We start from the raw sequence: 13,261 nt of genomic DNA, 5'->3' as shown, positions 1-13,261 counted from the left end.
TATGGGACAACAAAGAGCAGCTTCTATGCTTTATCCATGCTTCCACCCCTGTTTCACTCTCCTCAATCTTAAGTAACTTGTTTTTGGACTACAAATTCCATCATCCCTAACCTCTGGCCAGTGTGGCCAAGGATGATGGGAGTTGTAGTCCAAAACCAACAAGTTACCCAAGACTAACTCTTCCCCAAAATTGCCAGAATGAACCCCCCGGCCCCAACAATCTTGCCACTGGGAAATAGGGCAATGAAATGGTGGCACACTTTGCTTCAGTCCTAAAGACAGGGGGCAGGGTCACTTGAACAAAGACCATTGGGTGGGCTGCAGTGCCTAGCAAATGATCAGATTTTCTTGCTTCACCATTGTTACATGCTCATCCAGTTGATGTACATGCGTAGGACCAGAGAGCAAGACTATTGAAGAAAAATATCTTCTTGTACGTTCATGTTGAGACATGCCAGGCCAAGAGAATGAGCTGAATGAGTGCTTGGGTGCAGGCCCAAGGCTGCCTCTTGAACAGGGGAAGAAGTAGAGTTGAGTGGCCATGTTCTAGAAACACAGACCGCTCACTGGCAGGGGCCCCTCACCTGCTGCCTCTCTCCACACTGGCTGCCTCTCTCCACCGCCCCACCCAACGCCAGGTTTCCCCAATCCCCTGCCATCTCACCACCTCCTGTGGTGGTTCCCAAAGCTCCAGGAGCCTCAGCGATGGCTCCCAAGCTTTGCCCAGTGCTGGTACTATAAAGACCTCACTGGCCTGTGAAATTTTCATAGTGTGCAGTGGAGGATCTGTTGTTGCAGTTCCTGGGGCTTTAGGAGCTGCTGCTTGCTTCTGCAGTGGCAGAAGCTGAGGATGTGGCAGCCCAGTGGCAGGTGAGGTGAGCCACCACAGAGGTGGCCGATGAGGAGGCAGTCTCGGGGCCTAGGCCTGGGTGGCGGGGGAGAAAGGACGCTGCTGGCGGTGGCCACATATAGAACACAGACTGCCACATCAGTGCCCTTGAAGACTTTCCACCCCTCTACCAGGAGGGCAGAGACAGGCAGCGATACAGTCGGCTCCAGGGGGGTTTAGCTGGAGCTGAGAGTCAGTTGGAACATGTTTCCAGCTGCCAGTGACCTGTCCAGGGTCCTGAAAGCCTGGTATCTGACAATCCTGCTTCTTCAGATGATGCACCTTGGAGTCTTGTCTGCCTTACGGCTTCCTGCCCGCCCCGTCCGCTTCCAGAGCCTTCTGGTTCCCTAGGTTTGCCCGTAGGCTCTGTCATCCTAGGACTGGACAGCTTTAATGGCTGAAATGTGCACCACAAGTTTTAAAGACCTGTGTTAGAACATGCACTGAGGATGTAAGAGGTCTCAACATGAAATGAGTTTGACCAGCTTTATATGCTAAAGTAGGACATAATAAAGAACCTTCTTTATCATATTCTTGAGAGTTAGATCGGGAATGGTTAGGGCCCTTCTTGAATGCCAAGGCCCTGTCACAAGCAACCCTCACAACTTGATAAATGCTTTTACCATCTTAAAGGGCAAATAAGTCCTGGACTAGGTATCGAATCGATTATCAAACCCACAGAAAACTGACAGCACTTCACATCAACCTTTCAGTGTGGAGAAAGAGTCATTGCCCAGTGCCACAAAAAAACATAAGTGAACACCACAAAAACCAGATGTGGTAACCACTCTGAGTAAAGAGTTGCTCTCTGACCTTTGTGCCCGGAGATCTGCAATCTCTTCTTCCAGGTCCAGCAGAGCTTCAGCCTGTGCCATCACTTTCCTGCTGCAGGGCAAGGATTTGAGCTGCAGCACAAGAAGTCCAAGGCAGAACTTGGCTCCCATCTCCTCCAGCTCTCCAGTCCCAATTTGCAGGCCCTGTAGTCCAAAAGGAGAAAGCAACCAGAGCTTTAAAGAAGAGCGGGAAATTCGCAAATTAGGACTAGGGGAAATCATGTGTGTGTTACATGGCACAGTTCTGCTGCTCATTCCTGCAAGGGCAGAGGCAGAAGAAAAGACCAATGTCAATAAACCTATGTCATGGCCAGTCTTCCCTGCAATGGGGATTCCCAGACATGGTTGACTACAACACCATCAGCCCCAGCCAAAAGCCATTGCAACTAGGTATGATGGGAGTTGTAATCAACAACATCTGGGAATCCCTGTTACCGAGAGCACTGGCCATGACCCCAAACATTGAATGGCATCTGGGAGAGGAATCAGACTGGGAGACATCAATGACCCAGGCAGTTGGTGACCCTCGCCACTGGGAACCCCCACACTGGATGCACCAGAAGAACTCCAATCTGTACTCCTGGCAAGGCTTAAGGTCCTGCCCATGACCCCCAATGCAAAAGGATCTTCCAAAGACCTCCTGGCAATGACGGAAGCCACGCCCCAGTGCTACTGGAGCAGGCACCAGGTGGCCCCCTTGCTGCACTTCAAAAGATAAATGGATCCAAAGCACCATCGTCGTCGTCATCAATATTTATAAAGCAATTTTCAACAAAAGTTTTCAAAGCAGTTTACACAGCTAAAAGTACGAGGAAATGGTTTCCCTGTTTCACCATCTACAATTATGCTGCGCCTTTCCCTGCCCTCGCTCCACTTCATTAGCTGTCGGTTGTGTAGATGGGGGAAATGGAATGGCATCTCATCAGGCACTGAGAGGAGGGAGACAAGGGAATAGCTGTCATTGAACAGTGGAGGGACAAATGCCCCTTTTGGGTCCTGGGGGGGTGCAATGGCTGTGAAACAGTCCTCACTTTGCTCTCCCTGCCTACCTCCCTGACTCCTTGGCAAGCAGCTGGCTCCTGTTCAGGGTGTGGGGACGGGGTGATATTATCTGCACGTGAACGAAAGAGAGGGCATGCTGGGGATGTCTTGTTTTTCACCATATCCTTACAGTTCTTCTGAAGCAAATACACAGGTGGCAGGGTGAGAAGAAGGCAGGGGGCCCAGAGGCCCATCTTCACATTTTGTCCCAGGCAAAAACTTCAACCTTGCTTGCTATGCCCCTGGAGGAAGAGATGCAGGGCTGCTGGTTTGCTTGGCAGCCACAGATCTGTTGCAAAGTCCCATTTGGGTCCAAATCAGGGGTCCTGACCTCAATACATTGTAGCTGGGGATGGTAGGAGTTCAGCAACATCTGGAGTAGCACCAGTTGGGAACCCCTGCTCGAAAGCCAGTGCAGACAAACACTACACTAAGTTCTGCTGCCCCAGCAGTAGAAACTATCCAGTTGCTCCCCTGGCTCAAGCAAAACCCAATAGGAAAAGCAGCATGTTACGCATGTATGCGCCATGCATGCAGCTTTGCCAAACCACCGCAGCTCGCATTCATCCAGCCAGCAAAACCATGACGATTGCGCCCAAGGCAAATGCCAGCCTTCTGCTGCTGTTTCCCATCTTTGCTGTACACTGCAGAGGCCAAAATGAGGACTCCCAGGGTCCTCATTTGCTCTCAGCAGGACAACTGCCATTCTCCATTATTTTCCAGGGGACTTTCTCTCTCTCCCGGGGTGGTGGGAATTGGACCCTGGCTGCACAGATGAACGCGAGAAAGCCCCCACAATCTCCCCACTGTCTGGGCCCTTGTGGACCCCCACCAAAGGCCCACTTGGAAGCTCTCACCTGGAGAACAGCCTCCACTGCGGGGTTTGCTGCCGAGCCGATCTGACCCCTTCGCACAAGCCCCACCCCCTGCTGCTGGCTCAGTGACACCAACTCCCCACTCCATTACTACCAAGGAGGGTTTCCTTAGTAACAGCTCGGAGCGGCTCCCAAAGCAGGAGCTGCTTTCCAGCACGGTTGCTTTGTTTCTGCACGGTTGACACAGAGAGGAGATTATCGCCAACGGGCAAAATGCCTAACATTATCGCAGGTGAAGACAGGGGTGTGGTGGGGGTCTCTCGTAATCTTGTAGAAAGACCCAGCTGCAGCATCTAGGGCAAAGGAGGCATGTTTGCCTTGCGTTGCCGTTGTGGTGTTGCTGATTTGACTTTTCAAAGGGTCGTTGTGGTGTGGCCCTTCGACTTTATGAATAGAGGCAGCTGCTTTGTACCGAGACTGACCATTGGTCCATCTAGCTCAGCACTGTCTACACAGACTGGCCGTGGCTTCTCCACCCTTAACCTTGGCGCCGAGACTGGTACCTACCAGTCTGGGGCCAGGAGACTGGCGCCTACCAGCCGAGACTGGTGCCTCTCCCGTACACAGATGTGCCGCACTCTTTCCACATGCATTGTGGGATATCCGGAGGCCAGGGCATGTTGTCCTGGCCTCTGGAGATCCATGCTTCTTGGAGCAATGTGGGTCATCTGGGAGTGTGAGCCACACTCCCAGCAGTATTAGTGGGTCATCTGCGGGGGGAGGTAAGTTGGACCCTGCCTCCCCAAATGCCTGCCCACATGCCCATGTGATCGTGTGAATAGCCCCACTTTCTCCATGCCATAAGTATACAGAGACAAAATGATGTCTATTTCCTTGCCCATAGCCCAAAGTATTGCTTGAGCTTGAGGTGAGGCTCTAAGTATTGCTTTGCTGCATGCCTCTGTTGCGGGGGGCAGCCCCCTTTCCCAAACCAAGCCCTGCAAACTTTGAAAGGGGTTCAAGGAGGAGGAGAGGTTGCCAGCAGCCTCCATATCTCCCCTTGTACTCCTTGCAAAGCTCTAATTAGCCCTGAAGAGCTGTCCTTGTGGCAGGAGTGCAGGGGCAGGTCCATAACTGAACCGAGGGGCACGGGGCAAATGTCCCTGGGGGCCCATTGGCTGGATGGCCACTTGCTCTTTCCTCTCCCCATTGTGCCTCTCTGAAAAACTAGACTCAGCCACAGGGGCCCATCTTCCCTCTTATCCCAGGGCCCATTCGAGGCTTGCTATGCCCCTGGAGTAGCAGAGAGCATCTTGCGACCCTGGTGGCTGTCTCCAGGTATAACTATTGGTGAAAGGAGGCTAGGGAATGGTGACCCCTTTTCTCTCCTGCAAAATGGAAGCTATACGCATTATTGAGACTATCTCTGCCAACAGGGTATGGTGGCACGGAGGCTGCATTCAAGGTGGCAGGCATGCTTTGCTTCTGGATTCCTGCACCGGAACCTAGGCTTGCCTTCCGCAGCATTTCAGGAGGGTTCCCATTCATATGCTGCCTGAGAGAGCTCACGGGTGGGATGAGCGGGGAAGAAGAGTGCCCGTTTATTTATACACAGCCTCTGTGCACAGTCACTGTGCCTGTGTTCAGCTCTTGTGACACAGAGGGCTCCAAGTCCATGGGGCACGTCTAGCCTGAGGGCAAGCAGGGTGGATACTGCAAAGTCACTCTCCCCAGGAAACACACCTGGCTTGTCCTTCTGCCCAAGAGAGGTCAGTTTTGCCCATCCTCAAATCATTGGGTCGCTCTCAAAAAAATCTTCAGCTCATCAATGAATCTTTGGCCTTTGCATTTTGCAGCTGCTTTGCTCTCCCTTTGCACAGGTCTCTTCGGCACACAAGGTCCCACCCATGCTCCCCCCGTTTATAGATGAGGCCTGGTTCAATGATATTTCTGCTGGCCGTGGAGACATCCAAAGGCCTAATTATGAATGTATTTCTGTCTAGTTCTGTGGATCCTCCGGAGGGCAGTGCGTCTAATAATGGCAGGGTTTGTTTGTGAACACGTTGAAACCAAATATTAGAGCTTCCTTGGTAATTATTTGAGCAGTTCTGGTTTCTCAACTCCTGTTTAAGTAATGACTTTTTGCTGGCCCTGAATTTCCCACCAAGGCTTCTCATTAATACTTTCCAGGTCTTTTCTTCTTCTTCTTTTTTGCTGTCCATTTTCTAGTGCATGTTTTTGCACGGCAAAATCTACCCACATTCTGTTTTGCTTCTTCATGGTTCAAGCTGCTTACAAGCTCTTTGCTTTGCATCTGCAGCTGCTCTTTCCAATCTCCTTCCCTTGCTCTCCTCTCCAATATTTAGATTGTAAGTTCCTTGGGGCAGGTAAGGGGGCCTTTAAAATAGCATGTGTGCTAAAGCGTAATGGTGTTATATTAATAAGAATAATGGTTGTCACCTTTCATCTTACCCGGGGATGAGAAAGGGAATAAAAAAGAGAGATGGCTGTCTGATCTTGCAGACAAAGACTTCAAATCCTTTCTCTATTTGAACTGAATCAAGTGTGTTAACAAGTAATCCCTCCAGCCAAGAGTTTCTAGCTGTTACTCTGGAGCTGTCAAATTTATCAAAGCAACCCAGTTTCCTGTTAGAAACAGCTAAACAGAACAGGAGCCATTACAATCTGATGTTTCTCAAACATATTACTACATCATCATCGTCGTCGTCATCATCATCATCCCATAACAAAATGTTGCAGTATATCCCTAATGTACATGTGTCGACTGAGCCTGTGCCTGACAATAGTGAAAGTTTTAGGCACTTTCCCCCCTCGGAAGCAGAAGGGGTTGTTGTTGTCTTGAGGGAATATTCTTCAAGTTGAGAAATGCCCCACTCTTCTTCTTCAAGTCCACCTTTTCCCCACACCTCACCACTGAGTTCCACTAGCTCTGCCCACCTGGCTGTCTGTTAACTGGCCTCTGAGTCTGTGAACATTCTGCTCCATTGTGTTACATTGCACCCCCAGGCCCCAATGAAATGCTTAGTTAGAATTAATTAGGGCCACTATTAATGTACAGCAGATAACAAACTTGCAGCGAGGTCCCTAATTAATCAGAGTGCGGGTATTCCTCCCATGTGGTGGCCCTTCCTAGTGAGGGCCATCCCACACCAGCACGAAGGGCCGGGTCCTGATTTGGTCAGGCACCATGTCCTGACCTCCTCTCACTGCAAGGCTTCACCCCGCTGAGGGGGGAGCAGCCCAACCCACCCCAAATTCCAGCCACCAAAGCTCTGAGCTCGTGAGCCATGCCACCCCCCGAGTGGGGGACATTCCCAGCCCTCTGGGCCGCCAAAATCCTGAAGGGCTGCTCCTTGACTCCCCTCAACCCAAATGGCCCTCCAGCCAAACACCAATACTGCGTTTACCGACCCCACACCCACACTCTCCTGCCAAGTGACTGGTTAATCTACTCTACCTGCCTGCAACCTGACTCCTAGGTCTCCATGAGAAGTAGGCGGGAAAAGGCTGTACCTCAAGGCAATCTGATGTGACCCAAAAAATTCCTACTTGGCCCCCCTGAGAGGCTGACAAAATGGCAGCAGCTGGGCAAGGCTTTTGCCCGCCCCCTCTCCCGATTGGCCGGTACTGGCCACATGGAGGGAACCCAAGATGGCAGCCACCATGCCTGCTTCCGAGGCCAGAGGCACAATCCTGCCCCCCGCCTCACCACGCAGGCTCGGCGGCGGGGAGCGGCATTAGGCTTGATGGGGGGCTGCCCATCAAAGAAAGGGCTCATCATTTGAGGCACGAGCTGCCTGGCCTATACAAAGCTGCCTTCTATTGAGTCCGACCATTGGTCTGTCTAGCCTGGTATTGTCCAGTCTGACTGGCAGCAACTCTCCAGGGTCTCAGGCAGATGCAGGTCTACCTGGAGATCCTTTTACCTGGAGATTCCAGGGACTAAACCTAGGTCTTTCAGCATGCAGGGCAGATATTTTGCCACTGATCCACAGCGAGGGATTTACTGAATGCCCCTGGGGATGGGGCTGTAGCTCAGTGGTTGAGCATCTGCTTTGCACGCAGAAGGTCCCAGGTTCAATCCCTGCCGGCATCTGCAGGTAAGGCTGGGGAAGGGCCTAACCTGAAACCTTGGAGAAGCTACAGTCAGTCCGAGCAGACAATACTGAGCAAGATGGGCCAATGGTCTGACTCAGCATCCCATGTTCTTCTTCGGAGGGACCCTGAAGTTTGCTTCAATGTCATTGATTTCTTACCAAAAAGGGATCGCTGCCAACCCTAGCTATGGCCTACGTAGTCCCCACCCAGCATGTACACTGAAGCCAGACCATTGCAATGCATGCCATGCAAGTCGGAGCTTAGCGGCCATACAATGTAGGAGTGGAACGTTAGAGAGCTTTTTGGCCCCTGCAATCCAAAGATGCCTAAAGATGCACAGATCCATTTTTAATGCTTAATGCAAATCTCTAATCCTTCCTGTGAATCCTGTCTGTGTTGTTTGCTTTAATGATATCCACAGGTTAATTATGGGCCATGTTTGAGTGGGGCTTGAGTTTATTTTATTGTATTTACTTGTTGCCTTTTTAATTCCATGAAGGGCCTTCTTGAGCTCACGTTGTGTTACAGAGTGCCAGGAATGGCCTTTTGCATGCCAGAAGATATCCCAGGTAACAATTTCATGGCTTCTTTCAGCCCATAAGCCCTACGTGCTTGAATAGACATTGACAAATAGAGGCCTAGCAATGTAGCTGTTCAGTGGTTCACTGTCATCTTTTTCATTTGATATAGATTTGGTAAAAGCATCAAGCACTGATAAAAGGGGCCTGCCTGATTTTAAACATCTCTGGAATGTTGCCAGGATCACGACTCACAATGAGAGGTGAGTCAAAAGGGTTCCTCTATTTTCACCGCCCTGTACACAGGTGGTGAAGGGGGGGGCTTTTTTTTTCAGAGATCAGGGGCCCAAAATTGGGGAGGGTAAAAAGGGATCAGCTGACACAAGGGGGGCAACAGGCTATTGGTCTCTTGTGTCAGCTGATCCCTGCTGTGTTCATAGGTGCAGTACCATCCTTTGGCCTTCCTCGGTGGTGGTGCTGTAGAGCAACAAATAGCAGCTCCTTCTTTCAGTGCAGTGGCAGAAACAGAAGGAGTTGCTTTGCTTGAGTCCTCAGTTCAAGGTCTATGGTGGCTTGCAGACAGTTGCCCCTTTTGGTGAGCCACAGCAAAGGGAAAAAGCAGGTCGCATTGGCCACTCAGATCTCCAGTCCCTTTGTTCTGCCTGAATGGTCTGGTTACATGCTTCCAACTCAGATCTGGACAATAGCCAGGCTCAGACCTTGCTTGCATGGGTCGATAGTTCGGCTCTAGGACAGCTGCCTGCCTGCTTTTTCTCTATTTGTGTCTGCTGCTTGCCAATCTGCCAGCTTCACTTGCTAGGCAGTTTGAATACAGTCCATGCCAGAAATAGCAAAAAGAGGAATCTGTGGGGGCCTATCCTCAGCTGCACAGTATCATTGGCAGCACTGTGAGGTTGCCAAGTCCCCCCATCTCTGGCTACACATGGTGAAATAGGGGTGTGAGCCCCACTTCAACTTGGTCGGGGCCATGCAGCCATAGCCTCCCATTCTGGCCTTATGCTGTGGCAATGTTAGAGTTCCTTCTCTGAGCTCATTTGCTTCTCTTTAAAATGGATACCCTACCTTTCAATCAAATGGTCGCCAAGATAGCTTGAGAAGACTTGCTTATCAAAAAAAGGGGGGGGGAGCTGCTCTTGTTTCTTGGTCCCATGACAAGAGGATGGAGAGAGCATCCAGAAGTTGTAGCTTCAGCTTCTGCAATTCTCCAGCAACTGGGAATTCTTTCTGGTAAAAATGGGACAGGCAAGATCCCTACAGCTCCTCATTCTCTGGCTGCCATCTGCGGCTGGTCTGGTCTCCCCTTTGTCATGGGGCAGGGCAGGTCCAAGGATTGGAGGCACCCCAGGCAAAGCCTGGCTTTGGCGCTCCCCTGCCCCCTTGGCCCACGCCGGCGGTTGGGTGATCCCCTCACCCTGGCTGGCTAGCTGTGGCTGGCTGGCTGACTCCCATGGTGTGTGCACCTGCCTGCAAGGGGTACTGGTGGGTGGCACACATGCTCTAGGCCATTGGTGACCCTCCCCACTTGGTGCCCTAGGCAGCCGCCTAGTTCACCTAGTGGGCGAGCCTGCCCTGGTCATGATGTTCTTCCTGGGAGGCAAGGAATGTGCAACTTTCCAGTGGTCCTTTTTTCCTTGGCCAGTGGCACAGTCCAGAGTGTCCTATAGTCCCACGGCAATGGGGATTGGCTTAACTATCATATTTGCCCAAATGGAAGATGCATCTGAATTTAAGACAGCCCCCTTTTAAAAAAAGAGAGGTTAAATACTGGCTATAGCTGTATTTGCCCAAAAGCAAGAGGACTCTGAATTTAAGACGACCCCGCAATTTCTAACATCAAAGAACTAGTCTTGGATTCAGGTAAATGTGGTGTTTTTCTAGCAGGGAATGCAGACTGCCTTAGGAGATCCCTTGTTAATGCAGACAAAGGGCAGTGGAGAGAAACACAGAGTACAGACACTGCATGACATGTGATCATTCCTATCCGCTTCTTTAAGAAGCCTCTGATGCTCTTTGAGGTTAGCACAACTCACATTCCCCACCGAGACTCAAACCGAAGTGTTGGCAAAACCATCAGCAGGCACATTTTTGTTCCTTACTGCTCCCCCTCCCCGCCTCTTATTGTTAAAATAGTGACATTTTCAAGCGAAATATCACAGGCATATGAAAAGCCTCTTGCATGCTGCTCCTTCTTTTAACAGACCAATCCACCGAGAATGAGCCAGAGTCAGAAGTGTCGTCGCGTGCACCATTTTGCATGTCAAACAGTTAAACCTTTGCCTGTGGCGGCTGCTCTGAATTCAGCAGAACAAACAGCTGAAAGGACATTTTGGGCTGTTGTTTTTTTATATCCCTCCCACCCCCCACCCCCAAACATAACACATCACAGTTCTTCCCAAAGAGTAATTTGAACGGGATTACCCACAAGGCCTTGCATCATGGTAATACCCTTCAACTCCTGGTGCAGATTAGACTGATGGCACGAGGGAATGTGTCAAAGGGGGAAAGAGACGATAACAGCAAAGCGATTGCGGACTAGAGTTTTGATTAGCATCCTGCGCTTTCATAATCTGCACAGATACACTCTGAAACAGGCCTAAGAAAGAGAACAAGGGAGTACCCTGAGCTCTCAGGAGAACTTTTGGGGCATATTTCTGTCCTGAGCAGAAAACAATGCCTGACAGATATGCAGGGAACTGGGGGAGTGGGGGGAGGAAAAGAAAAAAAAACCTCTGAAAACTCTGCAAAGCCAAACTGTATCTGGTGAGAACAAGACAAGGTATTTCCCTCCCACACACCCCAGCACCCCGGCACAAGGCTGGTGTTTCATCTGCTGTCATGCAGTGACCTAAAAGGAAACTGACTGCTGATCTTTCTTTGGGCTGCGTGGGGATTCTTCTTCACCCCCTCTCCTCTCCTCTTCCTCCCACACATCTTTCTATGCCAGCACTGGCAGATTTATACACACATCTTAGAGGAGAGGCTTGGGTCCTCAACATAAGCTTGAGACTCCAAAGCAGGAGCCTCAAAGGAAGAAAACAGTGTCAAGTCTTTCAAGCCTTCCTCCATGTTTCAGGTCTCCATTGGACGTGTGGCCAAGGGTGGCTCCAGAGAGGGGACAAGCACCCCCTCGGATAAGACATTCCCCCCCATTTCTGTTTCAGAAATCTCATATGCGGGATGCAGCGTGCCCACCCATAAATGCACTTTCCCCCTTCTGCATCCCCCCATTAATTTGTTTCTGGTGCCACCACTGCTTACACCAAAATCCAAGCTAGATTGCCTTTTGATGATTAATGCATGCACACTCCTCCTTCTTTCTGACTGAGATTTATGGGAGTCCATCGGGGCCTGGAATTAATCCCTGTCAGGCTTGGGCCTGCTCGGGAACTGTTAGCTCCTGGCACTTGCTCATGATGTCATCAGCACCTTGAGTACCGAAAGATATGACTTTCTGGCAGAACAGGAGGCCCTCATTATTTGTGGGGGTTCCGTTCTCACCCATAGGTGAGAACGTGGAAACTGTGAATAAAGAAACCTTACCCCTATGGGAATCTTGGTGTTAGGGTCCTCACACAAAAACTCTCCAGGTCTCCAGCAATGCCCCCCAAACACCAAAATTGATCAAATCTTGGGTGAATACTTGCCAAAAAAAAAAAATTGCCACAAAATGGCTCTGCACTATAAAACAGCAGCCAGAAATGACATTGGGAGTCATTTCTAGATCATTTCCAGCCCCTCAGAACTACAAATAGGCAAAATTAGCCTATTTTTAATACAGTGGGTAAAGAAACCAGGTCTCTAAGACCATCTGCGGACAGGCAAAAACACAGTTATTGAAACGACGGAGAACGAGGGCTTTGTTCATGGAGCAAGCACAGCATTAGGATCTTGGCCACAGCAGTTTATATATATTTTTGTTTGTCTTGATTGTCCTGACATTTATGTATGTTTATGTACAGTGTCACACTGGGACTGTTATATTGTGGATTACAAAAGAAGGATTTATGAATGAATTGAATTGAATGAATTGAATTGCATTGCATTGTACTGAATGAATGCATTTAAATGAATAAATTGTTGCTGCTTTTTGCATGTTGTGAGCCACTTTGAGTACAACTGAAGTGAGAAGGTAGCACATAAACTACAAGGGCAGTTCACAAGACTGACATTAGAGTTGGGGAAACCTCTGGCCCTATTTCAAGATCCTTGCATGCTCTCATTTGCTGATCGTGTGTCAGCTTAAAACAAAGTGGGTCGCCTGATCGTGAACTAAGCCCAGTTGGGTAGGACAAATACACCCTATCCAGATTCTGCCCCCGGCTTCAGAATGAGATAGGAAGAAAAATCATCCTACCCAGCTGGGGTTTAGCTCACGATCAAGCCCCCAGCCTCTGACCTTGTCTTTAACTGATACATGAGCAGCAATGGGCATGCATACAGCTCCCAAATTAGAGTAAGAGGCTTCTCCTACGGCACAATTTTGGCCCTTCAGCTGGTTCTGGACTATTTTATTATCTATCTATCTATCTATCTATCTATCTATCTATCTATCTATCACATTTATATACCGCCCAAACTTTTGTCTCTGGGCAGTTAAGATAAAACAATTAAAACACATATACAAAGTTAAAACAACTCAACAATTTAAAATCAATCACGAAATTAAAACCAACAAATTTTCAAAGGCTGAGAAAGCTTGGTTAAAAAGATGAGGTTTTAGATGTGTGTGTTTTTTAATTGCCAGAGATGGGGAAGATCGTGTCTTAGTGGGGAGCGCATTCCACAATCTCGGGGCAGCAACCGAGAAAGCCCGTCTCTGTAGCCATCAGACGAGTTGGCGGTAACTGGAGACGGACCTCCAGTTACCATAGTATGACTCCCATCATCCCCAGCAACAGTGGCCAATAGTCAGGGATGGTGAGAGTCATAGTCCAACATCTGCAGGAAGGCCAGAGTTGGGCATCCCTGATCTAAACAGACTTAGCCTAGCCTAGTCTAACCTAATGTAATTTGCCCTAACCTGAC

The 13,261-nt window shown here is 49.7% G+C and overlaps 1 protein-coding gene across 9 annotated transcripts in view; it reads right to left on the bottom strand.

The window, feature by feature from the left end:
- The window catches only part of AGBL1 (AGBL carboxypeptidase 1), a 371,201-nt gene that overhangs the window by 127,114 nt on the left and 230,826 nt on the right, over nucleotides 1-13,261 (bottom strand). For all 9 annotated transcript variants that reach the window (XM_053272300.1, XM_053272296.1, XM_053272297.1 and 6 more), the window contains one exon: nucleotides 1,703-1,866. In XM_053272300.1, the coding sequence (XP_053128275.1) occupies nucleotides 1,703-1,866 (164 nt within the window). The remainder of the gene's footprint in view (nucleotides 1-1,702; nucleotides 1,867-13,261) is intronic.

This window comes from Hemicordylus capensis, chromosome 10 (assembly GCF_027244095.1).
Source record: "Hemicordylus capensis ecotype Gifberg chromosome 10, rHemCap1.1.pri, whole genome shotgun sequence".
In the NCBI taxonomy this organism is placed as follows: Eukaryota; Metazoa; Chordata; class Lepidosauria; order Squamata; family Cordylidae; genus Hemicordylus; species Hemicordylus capensis.
This window is presented reverse-complemented; position numbering and strand designations above follow the sequence as displayed.